At 37.5% G+C, this 13,835-nt stretch overlaps 1 protein-coding gene across 18 annotated transcripts in view; it reads right to left on the bottom strand.

Moving 5' to 3' along the window:
* Nucleotides 1-1,245: 1,245 nt before the first annotated feature.
* Usp54 (ubiquitin specific peptidase 54) overlaps nucleotides 1,246-13,835 on the bottom strand; it is a 128,938-nt gene continuing 116,348 nt past the window's right edge. For 12 of the 18 annotated variants that reach the window (XM_046419831.2, XM_058577921.1, XM_046419832.2 and 9 more), the window contains 4 exons: nucleotides 8,160-8,278; nucleotides 7,720-7,860; nucleotides 4,126-4,312; nucleotides 1,246-2,500 (listed from right to left, as the gene is read on the bottom strand). In XM_046419831.2, the coding sequence (XP_046275787.1) occupies nucleotides 1,977-2,500; nucleotides 4,126-4,312; nucleotides 7,720-7,860; nucleotides 8,160-8,278 (971 nt within the window). In that variant the 3' untranslated portion in view covers nucleotides 1,246-1,976. Of the gene's footprint in view, nucleotides 2,501-4,125; nucleotides 4,313-7,719; nucleotides 7,861-8,138; nucleotides 8,279-13,835 lie in introns of all 18 variants that reach the window. The other 6 variants (XM_046419837.2, XM_046419839.2, XM_046419842.2 and 3 more) reach the window with 3 other exon arrangements.

Here is a 13,835-nt window from a genome sequence, read left to right as displayed (position 1 = left end):
TGACATCAGATGTGTTTAATCAAAGAAAGAAACTAGTTTATCTTCTAAGATATAGAGAGTGTGTGTGTGTGTGTGTGTGTATGTGTATATGTATATATATATATATATATATATATATCTTGATGGCTTAGGAGCCAAGTGGGATGGAGGGTGAAATTCCTGCAAATCATCCTGCTCAATAAAACATGTGCTCAGAATCTGTTCATAATAGATTGTAGTAATGAGGTAAGCAGTAGAATAAAGGTCTCAGTGCCTTTCTATTCCTTTGTGTCAATCTCAATGACCCGCACCTGGGATTAAAAAAAAAAAAGGAAGGAAATCCCAACAGGTACTCTTTCATGGTGCTGAGGATTGAGCCCAGGACCTTGTGCATGCAAGGCAAGCACTCTAACAACTGAGCTATATCCCTAGCCCCTAAGGTACTCTGCAAAGACAGCTCAAAAAATATTTTACAGGGGTTGGGGTTGTGGCTCAGTGGTAGAGCACTTGCCTTGAATGTGTGAGACACTGGGTTTGATTCTCAGCACCATATATAAATAAAAAATAAAGGTTTGTCAACAACTAAAATGAATAAAATTTTTTAAAAAATGTCTTACAGAGAAGGGATTTTGGGGGTGAGGCTGAGAGAAGGTGGATTCTTCTGGCATGGAAGTGACACAACTCCCCACGGGAAGGGAAAAAAAGGGGGACAAGGGCCATGGGAAGAGAGCAAGGAAGGGACAGGGAGGCACATCACAAACATGTAAGGTAGGGCTGGGGATGTGAATTAGTGTTACAATGTTTGCCTGACGTGTAAGGCCCTGGGTTTGAACCCCAGCACCATCAAAAAAGAAAAAAAATCCACACACCTGTAAGAGGGAGAGTACCACCAAGAATACCTGGATGAGGAATGAGTTTGTAGGGAGTTTGCCCAGAAAGTCTCCCTCAGGAATGGAGAAAGGAAGTGTATTACATTGAATGCCTCTGTCAGGAAAGGAATAAGAAATCTTACCTAGGGATAGGGATGTAGCTCAGTTGGTAGAGTGCTTGTCTTGCATGCACCAGGCCCTGGGTTCAATCCCCAGCACCACAAAAAAGAAAAAAAAGAAAAACTTTATCTAAGGCCCACCAACTTCCACCCTAAATGCCTTCATTACCTCTTCAGCTCCTCATTTTAACTCAGTCAAAAGTAATTTCATATATTTCAGGCTTCCCTACCCCAATACAAAAGAACAAGAGTATACAAAAGGGAAGAAAGACAAGGAATTAAATAGAACTATCTTATAGATTTATTAATGAAAAATATTTTACAAAAACAGTATGTTTGGCCCTAATAGTTCAGCTGACTCAGGGTTTACAACAGTGACTGAGCAAGTGGCAGTAATGACTCTGCTGCTGAGAACAAAGGGGTATGTTAGTGTGCATGACTCCATCTGTTCAGAAGGGCGAATGTTAGGCTGGCAGCTCCACATTCTAGGGCTAAGGTTTGGGGCACAGGGAAGGCTGACAGTCCATGCCCTCCCCCATTTCCCCTGAATGATGTGATTAGGACCATGACCCCAGAGCTATAGGTCTCTCTAAGGATAGGAGATGAGGAAAACAAAGGGTCAAGTGAAAGAGGTAAGCAGACAAAACAAAAATAGGGATCTGAAAATGAGGGTTCAGGTGGAGGTGAGGGACAAAAGCATCCAGGAATAAAATGACCTTAAGATATCAAGGAGTGGCTAGTGTCGAGTAATGTAATGAATTAAACTTTAAAATGACTCAAAGCCCTAAGAGCAGCTGCTTCCTTTGGCTAGGGAAATTAAAGTTACAATTTCAAAAATTCCCTCCCAAGGAGCCAAGTCTCTCCTTTAGAGGTTCCTGGCACCCCTTGGAGAAACTGCCAATTCTATGTTGAGACTATCACAATCATGGCAAGAACATAGGATACCAACTCTGCCACAGTACAGTTTTACAGAGGAAGGTGTGGCCCCAGAAAAGGAAAAGGGTGACCCTTACCACCTGCTATGCTGTAGGACTCTAGCCCTGTTCTGCTCTCTTCCAGGAGGATCTGCTAGAACAAAGAGAAGCCCCTCTTCCCTTGTCCTGTGTCCAGATTGGAAGGCATAACTGCTTTGCCTCCAGTCATCATCTGGAGGTATATCTACTCTTCGAGGACCATGGGTTCGGGACCCCAGAACAGGACTCAAATTCCAAGTTGACCTGCTAGATGGTGGAGACAGAGGGTAAGAGGGTGAATTAAAAAGATCCCCCCAGGAGTGAGTATGAGGAACCTGAAGGCCCTGGCCTCTTTCTGGTAGTGTGGCAGTGTGGGTTAGCTGAGGCTTGCACCCTGGAGTAGTTAGGAATCTGGCCCCAACTTGCTGGTTGGTCTCTGACCAGGGTCCCCAGGAGGCATCAGTTCTGGAACGATGGGGAAGACTCCGGTAGTTCAAAGTCCTTCCTGTGTATCTGACCCCTTGGGAAGTTTCACTCCTGTCACACATAGCCAGAAACTGCTGGACACTCCTCGAATTTCCTGGGGAAAGAAAAGAAACCCGAAGTTTGAGCATATTCAGAAAATAATTGTCCCTCCCAGAAGACCATTCTTGTTCTGCCCAACTCTTCACTCCTCCAAGAGCATTAACATAAGGGAAAGAAGGAACTTAGCTTTGCTTTTGATTTCATTTTTTAAAATTCTTAATATACATTAAAATCAGCTGGGGCTGTAGCTCAATGGTAGAGCACCAGCCTTAAACATGTGAGGCACTGGGTTCAATCCTCAGCACCACATAAAAATAAATAAAGATATTGTGTCCATCTACAATTAAAATAAATATTTAAAAAAAAAATCAAGTCTTAGCCTGGTGTGGTGGCACACACCTATAATTCCAGCTACTTAAGAGGCTGAGACAGGAGGATCACAAGTTCAAGGCTAGCCTGGCAACTTGGTAACACCTTGTCTCAAAATTTTAAAAAGAGCTGGGATATAGCTCAATGATAGAGAGTCTGCCTAGCATGTGTAAGGCTCTGGGTTCATTCTCCAGTACCACAAAAAGTCTCTTACCTCCAAGATGGGCAAATGAAACAGTCTCCTGGATATTGCCATACCTACCTACCTCCACCATAATCTCTCCTCCAGCACTCACATATCCACATGCATTTCTCATCTAGCAAATTTATTCCCCTTGTGAGGACTCTATTCCTTGAGCAACTACTCTTTTTTTTTTCTTTATAACTACTTTTTAAAAATTTGTTTTAATTAGTTACACATGACAGTACAATGATCTTGACATATCATACATTTGAATCAGATGGGGTATAATTTCTCATTTTTCTGAGGAGCAACTACTCTTAACATCTTAGTTTTTCTTAACATGATACTTTCATCCCAGTTAAGCTGCCTCTGTTTATATTCTTGTTCAATCTCATCTCGTGCTTTTGTTCACATTACTCCTTCCACATGCAAAACGTAGAATGCCCTTTCTACATTTATTTGATGTTGCACTATGAATATCATAGGCTGTAGCTCTTTGTTGGCGGAGGGAAGGGAATGCCCTAGGATTATATGATGTTTAGCAGCATCTCTGGCCTCTGCCCATTAAGTACCAGTAGTTCCTCCTCTCTCCCCATTGAGAACCACTGTCTTAAGCTACAGATTCAGCCCAAGAGGAAGAAAAGGAGAATGTCTTACTATGGAGGGTCAAAGAAAGCCAGAATGTTGCTGCCCATCTTGCCCAGGATCATCTGGGTCTATATGCATGGCATTGGTACTCCTTGTTCTCCTACACCATCCTTCAACTGAGACTCAGTGAATAGGATGAGAGAAAATAGATGATAGAGATCACATTTTCTGTTTGAACAGATCCCAAAGACTGGGTATTATTCCCCTTGGTCTTTTAAAAGCTATCTTATCATGACTGAAAAAGTTTATTCTCATGAGTAGCCAGATTAGATCCCAGTCTAAGAACCATGGTGTGCCTGAGAAAGAATTAGTCATAATCCATTGATATTCATGCTTGATATTAAAGCAGTAATTCATATCCTTATACCATTCCATCTTGGGACACCTTACCCTCCCAAAAGGAGTACCGATTTGACCCTTCAGAGTCCCCTGGAAGGTACCACATTCTGTCATATAATATTAGATTTTGGGGGAGTTACCTGGGGGTCTATAGGGCTCCCCTGCCATGCTGGGCATCAGGACATCTGGGGACAGGAACTGTGGTTGGGGAGGATACAGTTGGGGATCAAAGAGAAACACAGAAGGGTCATGGATGATAGGGAGGGAAGAGGAGCTGGAACAACGGTGCCCGGTTTCCAAAGGCTTTTTCTTCAGGTTTGATGGATCCTTATAATGAGACAAGACAAAAAAACATAAAGATGAGGATTAACACAAAGCAGGATGAGGTTGGGTAAACACAGTGAGGCAAGCAGGAGGAAATGGAGGGAACTAGAACACAAACACACCTTGTCTAGGGAGGGACCCAATTTACTCAGCCACTCTCCCTGTCAGACCTTCTAGGAAACTGCAAACTTCAGATCCTCTTCCCATTACCAGTTTTCATCATATCTACCATCTTCCTAACATTCAGGTATCCAGACAGATTGAGAAAAATAACTCAAAAAAATGTGGATCTAAAATGTATCTGCTGAAATAGAATCAAGAACTCTACTCCATCTTCTATCCTGTCACTACTGCATTTCAGTTTTCTCTTCCTGTCAAGTTTGTATTCACAGATATTTATGTCCTGCTGGATACTGTATTAGTTATTCAAATTTGTGGTAAAGACCTAGAAATATCTCCTTTAGCATCTACAACACTAATACACCCAAAACTGAATGAACATTCTTCTAAACTCCCCCTCCCACTACCATATTTTATGTCATCAGGCACAAACATTGCCATTGCCCTTAACTTCCCACTTCCCATTGACAACTCCATTAGTTGGCAAGTACCGTCATTTCTACCTATGGATTTCATATTTAAACTCACCTAGACCACAACAGACTTCAATCTGATCTTCCTGTCTCCTGTTACCTATTTACTGTGACCTATAAAGTTCTATGTGATATCACATTGCTGATTTTTCTTACTCTATCCCCCACCATTCCTGTATCCTTAATACTTTTTCTTAATGTTCTTCAAACACACCAACTCATTCCAACCTCAGGACCTTTATTTACACTTACTGTTTCTGCTATCATGGTTCAAACATTCACATCTCCGAGATCTCTGATCAAATGTTATTTCCTTAAAGCTGAAGTCCCTCACTGCCTTATCAAAAATAGCCCTGAGAGGCTGGGGATACAGACAGTTGGTAGAGTGATTGCACAAGGCCCTGGGTTCAATACCCAACACACACACACACACACACCAAAAAAAAAAAAAAAAAAAACCTGAGGAAATATTGACTCTATTGACTCTTTATTCCTTAACACCTTATTTTTCTTTCTTCTTTTTCATATTTATCATTGTCTGGAATTATATTTGTTTGTTTATTGTCATTCTCCCCTAATAGAATACATTTTTTCACTTCAGTCAGTATCCCTTGCACTTGGTAATAAAATAATTTATATGCCAATATATTTAATAGATTCCAAGCTATTCAAGGGCAGAATTTATGTTGTTTCATCAGTGTATGCACGTAACACCTATCATGGATAACAAGGAAATATGAGAATCTCTGAAGGAATACCACACTTCTCTGATTTCTCTTCCGGCTCTCTGGTGTCTTTTTCTCAGTCTCCTTTTAGGGTTCTTCAGAATAAAAACCACCTTAAATCTGATGCTCTTCAAGGTCGTGTCCTGACTTTTCTCCTCTCTTTGCAATGTTCTTTTCCTCTTTTCTGTGACTAGGATTCCCAAATCTCCATTTCTAGCTCATATGTCTTATATCCAAAGACCTACTAGTTCTCTCCACTCATGCATAATACCACTAGAAAAAAAACATATATCTTCCTCAAATATACCATTATCAAGTCTTAAAACTTGATTATCACGACTGGGGTTGTAACTTAGTGGTGGAGTGCTTTCCTTGCATGTGTGAGGCACTGAGTTTGATCCTCAGCAACACATAAAAATAAATAAATAAAATAAAGATATTGTGTCCATCTACAACTAAAACAAAAAATATTTAAAAAGAAAACAAAGGAAAAAACTTTGTTATCATCCTTGGTTCCCTCTTCCCCACATCCAGGCAGACATGTACCAAGTCTCTTTATACTTACTTCCTAACCCTTTCTGTAATATTTAATTCTCTATTCTTCTAAACTCTGTACTGTAAGATATAGGGCTCTTTGTGGTCTGTGATCTGAAAGTTGTTTATTTTCTTTCCCAACTGCCAACACTCTCCATCACATCCCCTCTCTAGACTCTAAAATCCTGCCATACCAAATGAACCTCTTTTAATTCAGTTAATACTTGCCTTGGGTCCCTTTACCTGTTGTATCCTTTTTTCTTCCTCCAAGAAGGCTTCCCTGATTCCTCAAGCTCAGCTTAGACGTCCTTTCCATTATGTTCCATATAATTGCTTATTTATATGTTAACTGTAAGCTTCATAAAAGCAGGGGCTGTATCTAACTCATCACAGTATCCCTAGCATCTGGCACAATAACAAGAATATAAACCTAGTAAGCATTTGCTTAAAAAAATGAATCAATTAATAAATGAATGATACAGATCAGAAGAAAGGAAGCCAATTCTCCTAAGAAAATAGTATTTTGTATTAAATACATTGAAAGTTTTTGAGAACAAATGGTGGACAGAAGAAACCACTTTCTCAAAAAAGAATAGCAAGCTGTTCAATTATTTAGGTACTTAGGAACAATAAAATGGAAAAAAAAATTGTGCCTTGGGAGAGAATCTGGATCAGAAGGGGCTGATAGGACACAGACATAACTTTTTCTGTATATCCTTTTGTACCTTTTTATTTTAGTACCATGTATTTAAAATTATTTTTTTAAGGGGTTGGGGACATAGCTTAGTTGCAGAGCACTAGCACAGTATGCATAAGGTCCTAGGTTCACTACCTAACACACACACAAAAATTTAAAATAAAATAAAACCTGGTTTTGCATTTTTATTGAACTGACCAGAGAGATTAGCTTCAGTGCTTTGCTTATTGATCTCTATTGTAATGAAAACTCAACTTGTCTTGGTCAAGTGTGTGAAATTCTCAAAATGATAAGACTATAAATCCAATCAATGACAGCATTTGAGTTTGTTTATCTCTACTGGTTTAAGTTTTCTAGTCCCTTCTACCTATCTATACATTATTATATTAGTACTCAATTTGAAATATCTCAAAGAGAATGATTTTAAATCATTTTCCTTTTCTTGCTAATGCATTTGCTTCACTTTAGATTAAAAACACACTTAACCCCACTCAGTCATGTACTGGGGTGAGGAGTAAAATGCTAAACAATATCCTATCCTATTTCTTCCTTTAATAAGTACCATGGATTCTGACCCAACCACTAGGCTTTGCTTCTCAGATTCTTCTCAAGGCTACAATGACTCTTCTCACCCTAGGGAACCCTAAAACATACCCTTTTAGAACTACTCCAGAAAAGAAACACTCCTCTGGGCTCCAAATGTATAAGTAAAATAATGACTGTGTGTCCTCTTTTTTGCTGAGTGCACATGGCTTTCCCCAAATTACAACCTTCAGTTTCTCCCTGCTCTTTCACCAGCACTGTTTTGTTACCTAGCAAAGATGGGGGTGCTCTAAATAGACAGATCCTGATTCTACTTACAAAACTGTGGGAAGAGACTGGAGCCTCCTCCCTCTCTGAGATAATGGTGCCACTGAGACTGCGTGAGATGCGGCGAAAGTTCTCTGCACTGTACTGTTCATCATCCCCATACTCCCTGCTGAGGCCTCGGCAAGCTGCAGCCTTCAAACATATAGACACACACAGGCAGATACATAACATCAGACCTGTGGTTTTCCCACAGGCCCTGTCCTTGGAGATATGGGAGAAATTTAGATAAGACTCTCCAGTAAACACCTGAATTAGATATAAATGAAAGATCTCCTCTCAATCAAAAGCAGTCCAATCTCATACCTTGTTCTCTTCTGGTAGCCCTACTACAATGCCTCTGCTTTATCAACAACCCTACCATTCATTCCTTTGTACTCTTCTTTCCCTAACATACCAACCAGGTCTATCACCTTAGCTCTCGAGGCTGCTACCTGAGACGCAGGCACTGTGCTGGCTTCAAGGAGAATGTGCTCCATTTCTGCTATTCGGGTCTTTGAGATGTCAAGCCCAGGGGCTGAGTGTAATCTCCTCCCCATGCCATCTGCAGAGCCTGAGAAAGAAAACATAAATATAAGGTAAAGCCATCTCTCTCTTGGGGCCTAAACTCTGAGCCTGGAAGCACAAACTCAGGAGTTCTTCTTTCACTAAGTAACAAATATGCATTCCTGAATCCAATGGGAAAAGATGCTCCTAGAATTTAGAAACAATAATTTTCAGAATATGGATAGACTTCTATAGGTCACATAGCCCTTCAAGAACTTTATAAAAGGCTATGGACAGACAGCTGAATGTCCCTATCTTACTTCATTTTTGTAAACATACTCAGCTTCTGAAAGAATTCAGTGTGAGGTCTAGGGTAGTGGCTTAGCAGAAGAGTGTTCTCCTAGCATGTGTGAGGCCCTGGGTTCAATCCTCAGCATCACATATAAATAAACAAAATAAAGGTATTGTGTGTTCACCTACAACTAAAAAAAATATTTTAAAAAAATTCAGTCCAAGACTTGTAGTATCTAGTGAGAAAATTATCTGATGTAGTGATTTTCTAAAGTATCTCTGGTGATAAAGAAAACTATTATCTCCAGTTTAGTTCAGAATTGAAATGATCATTATAATAATTATATATCAAATCTCCTCATTTTATATAACAGGAAAATGAGTTCCAGAGTCTGATAGGTAGGTAGAAGTTTATTCAGGATTAAAACTCATGTCTTAATTTTTAGTACAGTACTCTTCCTATCACTCTGAAAAGGAGCTCTTAAGGAATATTTGATATGTATAAGTCTCTTTTATCTCCCCTTACCCCACTTTTTCTCAATCACATTCTAAACAACTATTAATGCGGCTCTAAAGTAGATATGTGACTTCTAAGAGACTCCCCAATCCAATTAATTAAGTCTTCTATTCTGAAAATGTACATGTCCTTGACCTACATTTGATATATATATGTACATGGCCACTTTGTGTCTCATTCTAATATATATATATATATATATATATATATATATATATATATATATATTATATACATAGCTGTTGTATGATAGTGCTGATATAAGTACTGAAAATCAGTTGTTTTTAATATTTCTTTGTACTCACATGCAGTGGTTCTGATACTACCTCAGATTCACATGGGAGTTTTTAAAGTACAGCTTCCCAGCAACTCAGGAAGATGAGGCAACTGTGAAACCAGTCTCTACAACTTAGGGAGACCCTTTCTTTAAAAAAAAAAAAAGGGGGCGGGGGCTGGGAATGTAGCTCAGTTGTAGTGTGCCTAAGAGTTCAATTAGAAGGAAGGGACATGAATCAAATGTATGAAATATGATATGTCAAGAGCTTTGTAATGTTTTGAACAACTAATAATAAAAAAAGAAGAAGGAAGGGAGGAAGAGAAAAGGGAAAAGGAGAGGGAGAAAGGAAAAGGAAGAAGGGGGAGCTGGGGTTGTGGCTCAGCAGTAGAATACTTGCCTAGCATGTGTGAGGCCCTGGATTCGATCCTCAGCACCACATAAAAATAAATAAATAAAATAAAGATATTGTGTCCAACTACAACTAAAATATTTTATATATATATATATATATATATATATATATATATATATATATATAGAAAAGGAAGAAGGGGAAGGTGAAAGGAAGAAAGGAGGGAAGGAGGAAATATAGCTTCCTGAGCCTCACTACAGATTTGAATAAGAATCTTTGTGGTTGGAATCTAGGAATCTTTGCTTTTGAAACAAAAAAGACAGTGTAGAAAAATATCCTTGAACATTATTAAAGGAAATGTCATAGTATTTCTAAAAAAGCAATCTGGAAATATCTATTAAAAATTAAAAATATAAGCTGGGTGCAGTGGTGTACACCTGTAATCCTATCGGCTTGGAAAGCTGAGGCTGGAGGATCACGAGTTCAAAGCCAGCCTCAGCAATGGCGAGGCACTAAGCAACATAGTGAGACCCTGTCTCTAAATAAAATACAAAATTAGGTTGGGGATGTAGGGATGTGGCTCAGTGGTTAAGTGTCCCTGAGTTCAATCTCCAGTACAAAAAATAATAGTAAATTGAAAATATATGCACTCTCTTGACCAATAATTCTACTCATGAGAATAAGAACAAATACAAATTTATAACAATTTGAACACTTTCTCTTCAGTGCTGAGAATCTGAATAAATTGTTATATCCTTAGCAATTACTTCCCAGCCACTAAAAAATGAGTTAAGTTAAACAAGAGGACTTGGAGAATTTTCATGAAATGTTAAGCTAAAAGGAAAAAAAAAAAAAAAAGTCATATGATCCCCAAGCAAAAAAAAAACTAAGTATATGCAGGTCTACATAGGATTATAAGAACAAAAAAAAATACAGATGTATGCATACTATATTGTTACTTGGGGAAGTGAACGTAGAACTGGTTTTAAGAAAAAGAGAAATAGGGCTGGGGTTGTAGCTCAGTAGTAGAGCACTTGCCTAGCACATGTGAGGCACTGGGTTCGATTCTCAGCACTACATAAAAATAAATAAATAAAATAAAGGTATTGTGTCCATCGACAACTAAAAACATTAAAAAGAAATAGATAAGAAAACTGTCTATATTAAAGATAGCATGTATGGCTGGAGGTATAGCTCAGCAGCAGAGTACTTGCCTAGAAGCTAGAGGACCTGGGTTTCAATCCCAGCACTCTAAAACACAAAACACAGCATGTATACTATGATCCCATTTATATAAAATTATTTCCATATGTGTATATATACTTTATATATATACATACTTATACATATGTTTATATATAATGTGTGTATGTATATGCTTATATATATCCACTTTATTTTTTTAAAATTTTATTTATTTTATTCATTTTAGTTGTTGATGGGCCTTTATTTTTTATTTGTATGTAGTGCTGAGAATCGAACCCAGTGCCTCACACATTTGAGGCAAGCACTCTACCACTAAGCCATAACCCCAGCCCCATATATTTATATACACACACACACACATACACACACACACACTTTAAAGCCATTCTTCAGATGATGACTGTGGACAATTTAATAATAAATTACAGTTGTAATGGTTAGAATTTCGTGTTCCTCTAATTAAGCTTAGTGATTCATAGACAAGGAGGTGGCCATTAGACAATTGCAGTGTGAGCAGATTCTAATTCTTTTTGAGGTATCTGAGCAGAGGATATTGTTGAGGGAATTTCTATATTCAATAGAAGTGGGGTTAATATGATACCTACTCACTGATCAACTGTAACAAAATAAACCAAAAAGCTCAATATTATATATTTCCTGATATTATATAGTAAGTATTACCTATTAAATAATCTTATTTTTAAAAATTAAGATGAGGGCTGGTGATGTGGTTCTGTGATACCTTGCTTGCTAAGCATTTGAGAGGTCGTGTGTGTGTGTGTGTGTGTGTGTGTTAGGTATGTGCCACCACTCTGGTGTACACCTAAAATTCCAACTAAGGATCACAAGTTTAAGACTAGCCTGTACAACATAGCAAGACCTTTTCTCAAAATAAAAATTTTAAAAAGACTGGGGCTGTAACTCAGTGATAAGAGTTGCCTATAATGCATGAGGCCCAGGATATGATACCAAGTACAAAAAAAAAAAAACAGAACCTGATTTTTTAAAAATACATATATATATTTTTTAGTTGTTGTCAGAACCTGATTTTAATTGCACCCTTAATTCTAAGTACCAACTTATAAGAGAAACGGGGGCTAGAAGAACCTATTTTTAAAACTTTTTGTTTTGTGGTGCTGAGAATCAAACTGCAATAATCTTTTTCAAAAAACCAAAAACTCTACCAAACTACAATCAGTAAAACCTATAATATATAAAATGCTCTAAGACAAATGAACAAACTTCTTCAACAAATAAATGGCAAGGACCCAGGAATAATGATGCTCTCCTATAATTCCAGCCACTACAGAAGTTAAGGCAGGAGGATTACAAGTTGGAGGCCTATCTGGACAACTGTGTAAGATCCTGTCTTAAAATAACAGAAAATAAAAAGAGCTGGTGATGTAATTCAACAGTACAGCCTAGCATATGTGAGGTCCAGATTCAATGCCCAGTACTTCAAAAAGGAAAAAAGAATGGTGTTTAGATTTTTTAGGACTTACAATCATGTGAAAAGATCACATACTATATGACACCATTTATATGAAGTGTCCAGAACAGGTAAGATACAGAAAATAGATTTGTGGGGTTGGAGGGGAGGGATGGAGTACAGGGGAATGACTGCTAATGGGTATAGGATGATAGTAACCTTTTTAGGATGATAGTAACATTTTGAAACAGACAGTAGTGGGTTGAGGATGTGGCTCACTGGTGGAGTGCTGGCCTAGCATGTGCAAAGCCCTGGGTTCAATCTATAGCACTGCCAAAAGAAAAAATAAGGGTTGGGGGGAGGTTAACAATTAAAAGCCAAAAAACCCTGAACTACTGCAATGAGTTAACAACTCTATTAAAAACTATTGTATTATACACTTCAAGTAGGGGAAATGATGGTGTGTAAATTATATATTATAAAGTATTTACTTTTTTAAAGAAATAATCTGGTGCTTAATAAATGCTTTATGATAAGATAAAGAAGTAGCACATGCCTATAATCCCAGCAAGTAAGGAGGCTCAGGCAGGAGGATCTCAAGTTTGAAGCCAGCCTCAGCAATTCAGCAAGAACCTCAGCAAGTTAGTGAGAACTTCAGCAACTCAGTCTTAAAAAATGTCTTTAAAAATAAAAAGGGATGGGGATGTTGCTCAGTGGTAAAGCACCCCTGGGTTCAATCTCCAATAAAAAAAAAAAGTTTATAAAATTGAACTAGGTATTAGCTTTTATTCAGTAGCAAAATAAATGTTATTGTACATTCATATATAACATTATAATCATAAAATTAATTTTTATGAAAAATGCTCATAAATATAATTTAAGAAAATCATGAGACTAAACTTTATACTTACCTTGCTTTTTGCTAAACACAAACAAAATACAGTATATGCGTATTTTTTTTAAAAAGGTTAAAACATTAAAACATTGAGTGAGACTAGCAAAGATTTTTGATATTTTAAAACTACAATTAAAAAGGTTGATCTTTGGAGTATTATAAGGGCTTTTTGTTTTTAAATATAATGTTTAACATTCAACTAGTTAGTTCAATTTACAATGTATTATTTTATGTTTATTATCATTCTTAAAATTAAAATACTTAATGTATTTATTCTCCCTTATATCAGAGAGAAAGCTCACTGAAGCAGACTCTAGCTTTTCCTTTTCTTTAGAATATTCCCAATATCACCCCATCCACGTACCTAGAGCACTTAATAAATGTGATTACAAAATCTGCACTAGGAAGCAAATCCTTAGAAGCACATCTTAATATCAAATTTTATATTTATGTGGCATTTGCCCACAGCTCCAGGAAACAAAGTAGTATTTAATAAACAAAATGACTATAATTAAATACTGGTTGTCAGCATGCAAGGAACCTGTTCAATTATAAAAGCTGTCCTACACAAGCTGAAGACAAAGTTCTCTGAATTAAATTTTACAGAATAATACATATCATTTTAGAGTTGGAATAGATCTTTTTAAAAAAAATCAT

The sequence above is a fragment of the Marmota monax genome, unplaced genomic scaffold (assembly GCF_021218885.2).
Source record: "Marmota monax isolate L192 unplaced genomic scaffold, Marmota_monax_Labrador192_F-V1.1 WCK01_AAM20220418_F8-fsc00019, whole genome shotgun sequence".
Taxonomy (NCBI): Eukaryota; Metazoa; Chordata; class Mammalia; order Rodentia; family Sciuridae; genus Marmota; species Marmota monax.
This window is presented reverse-complemented; position numbering and strand designations above follow the sequence as displayed.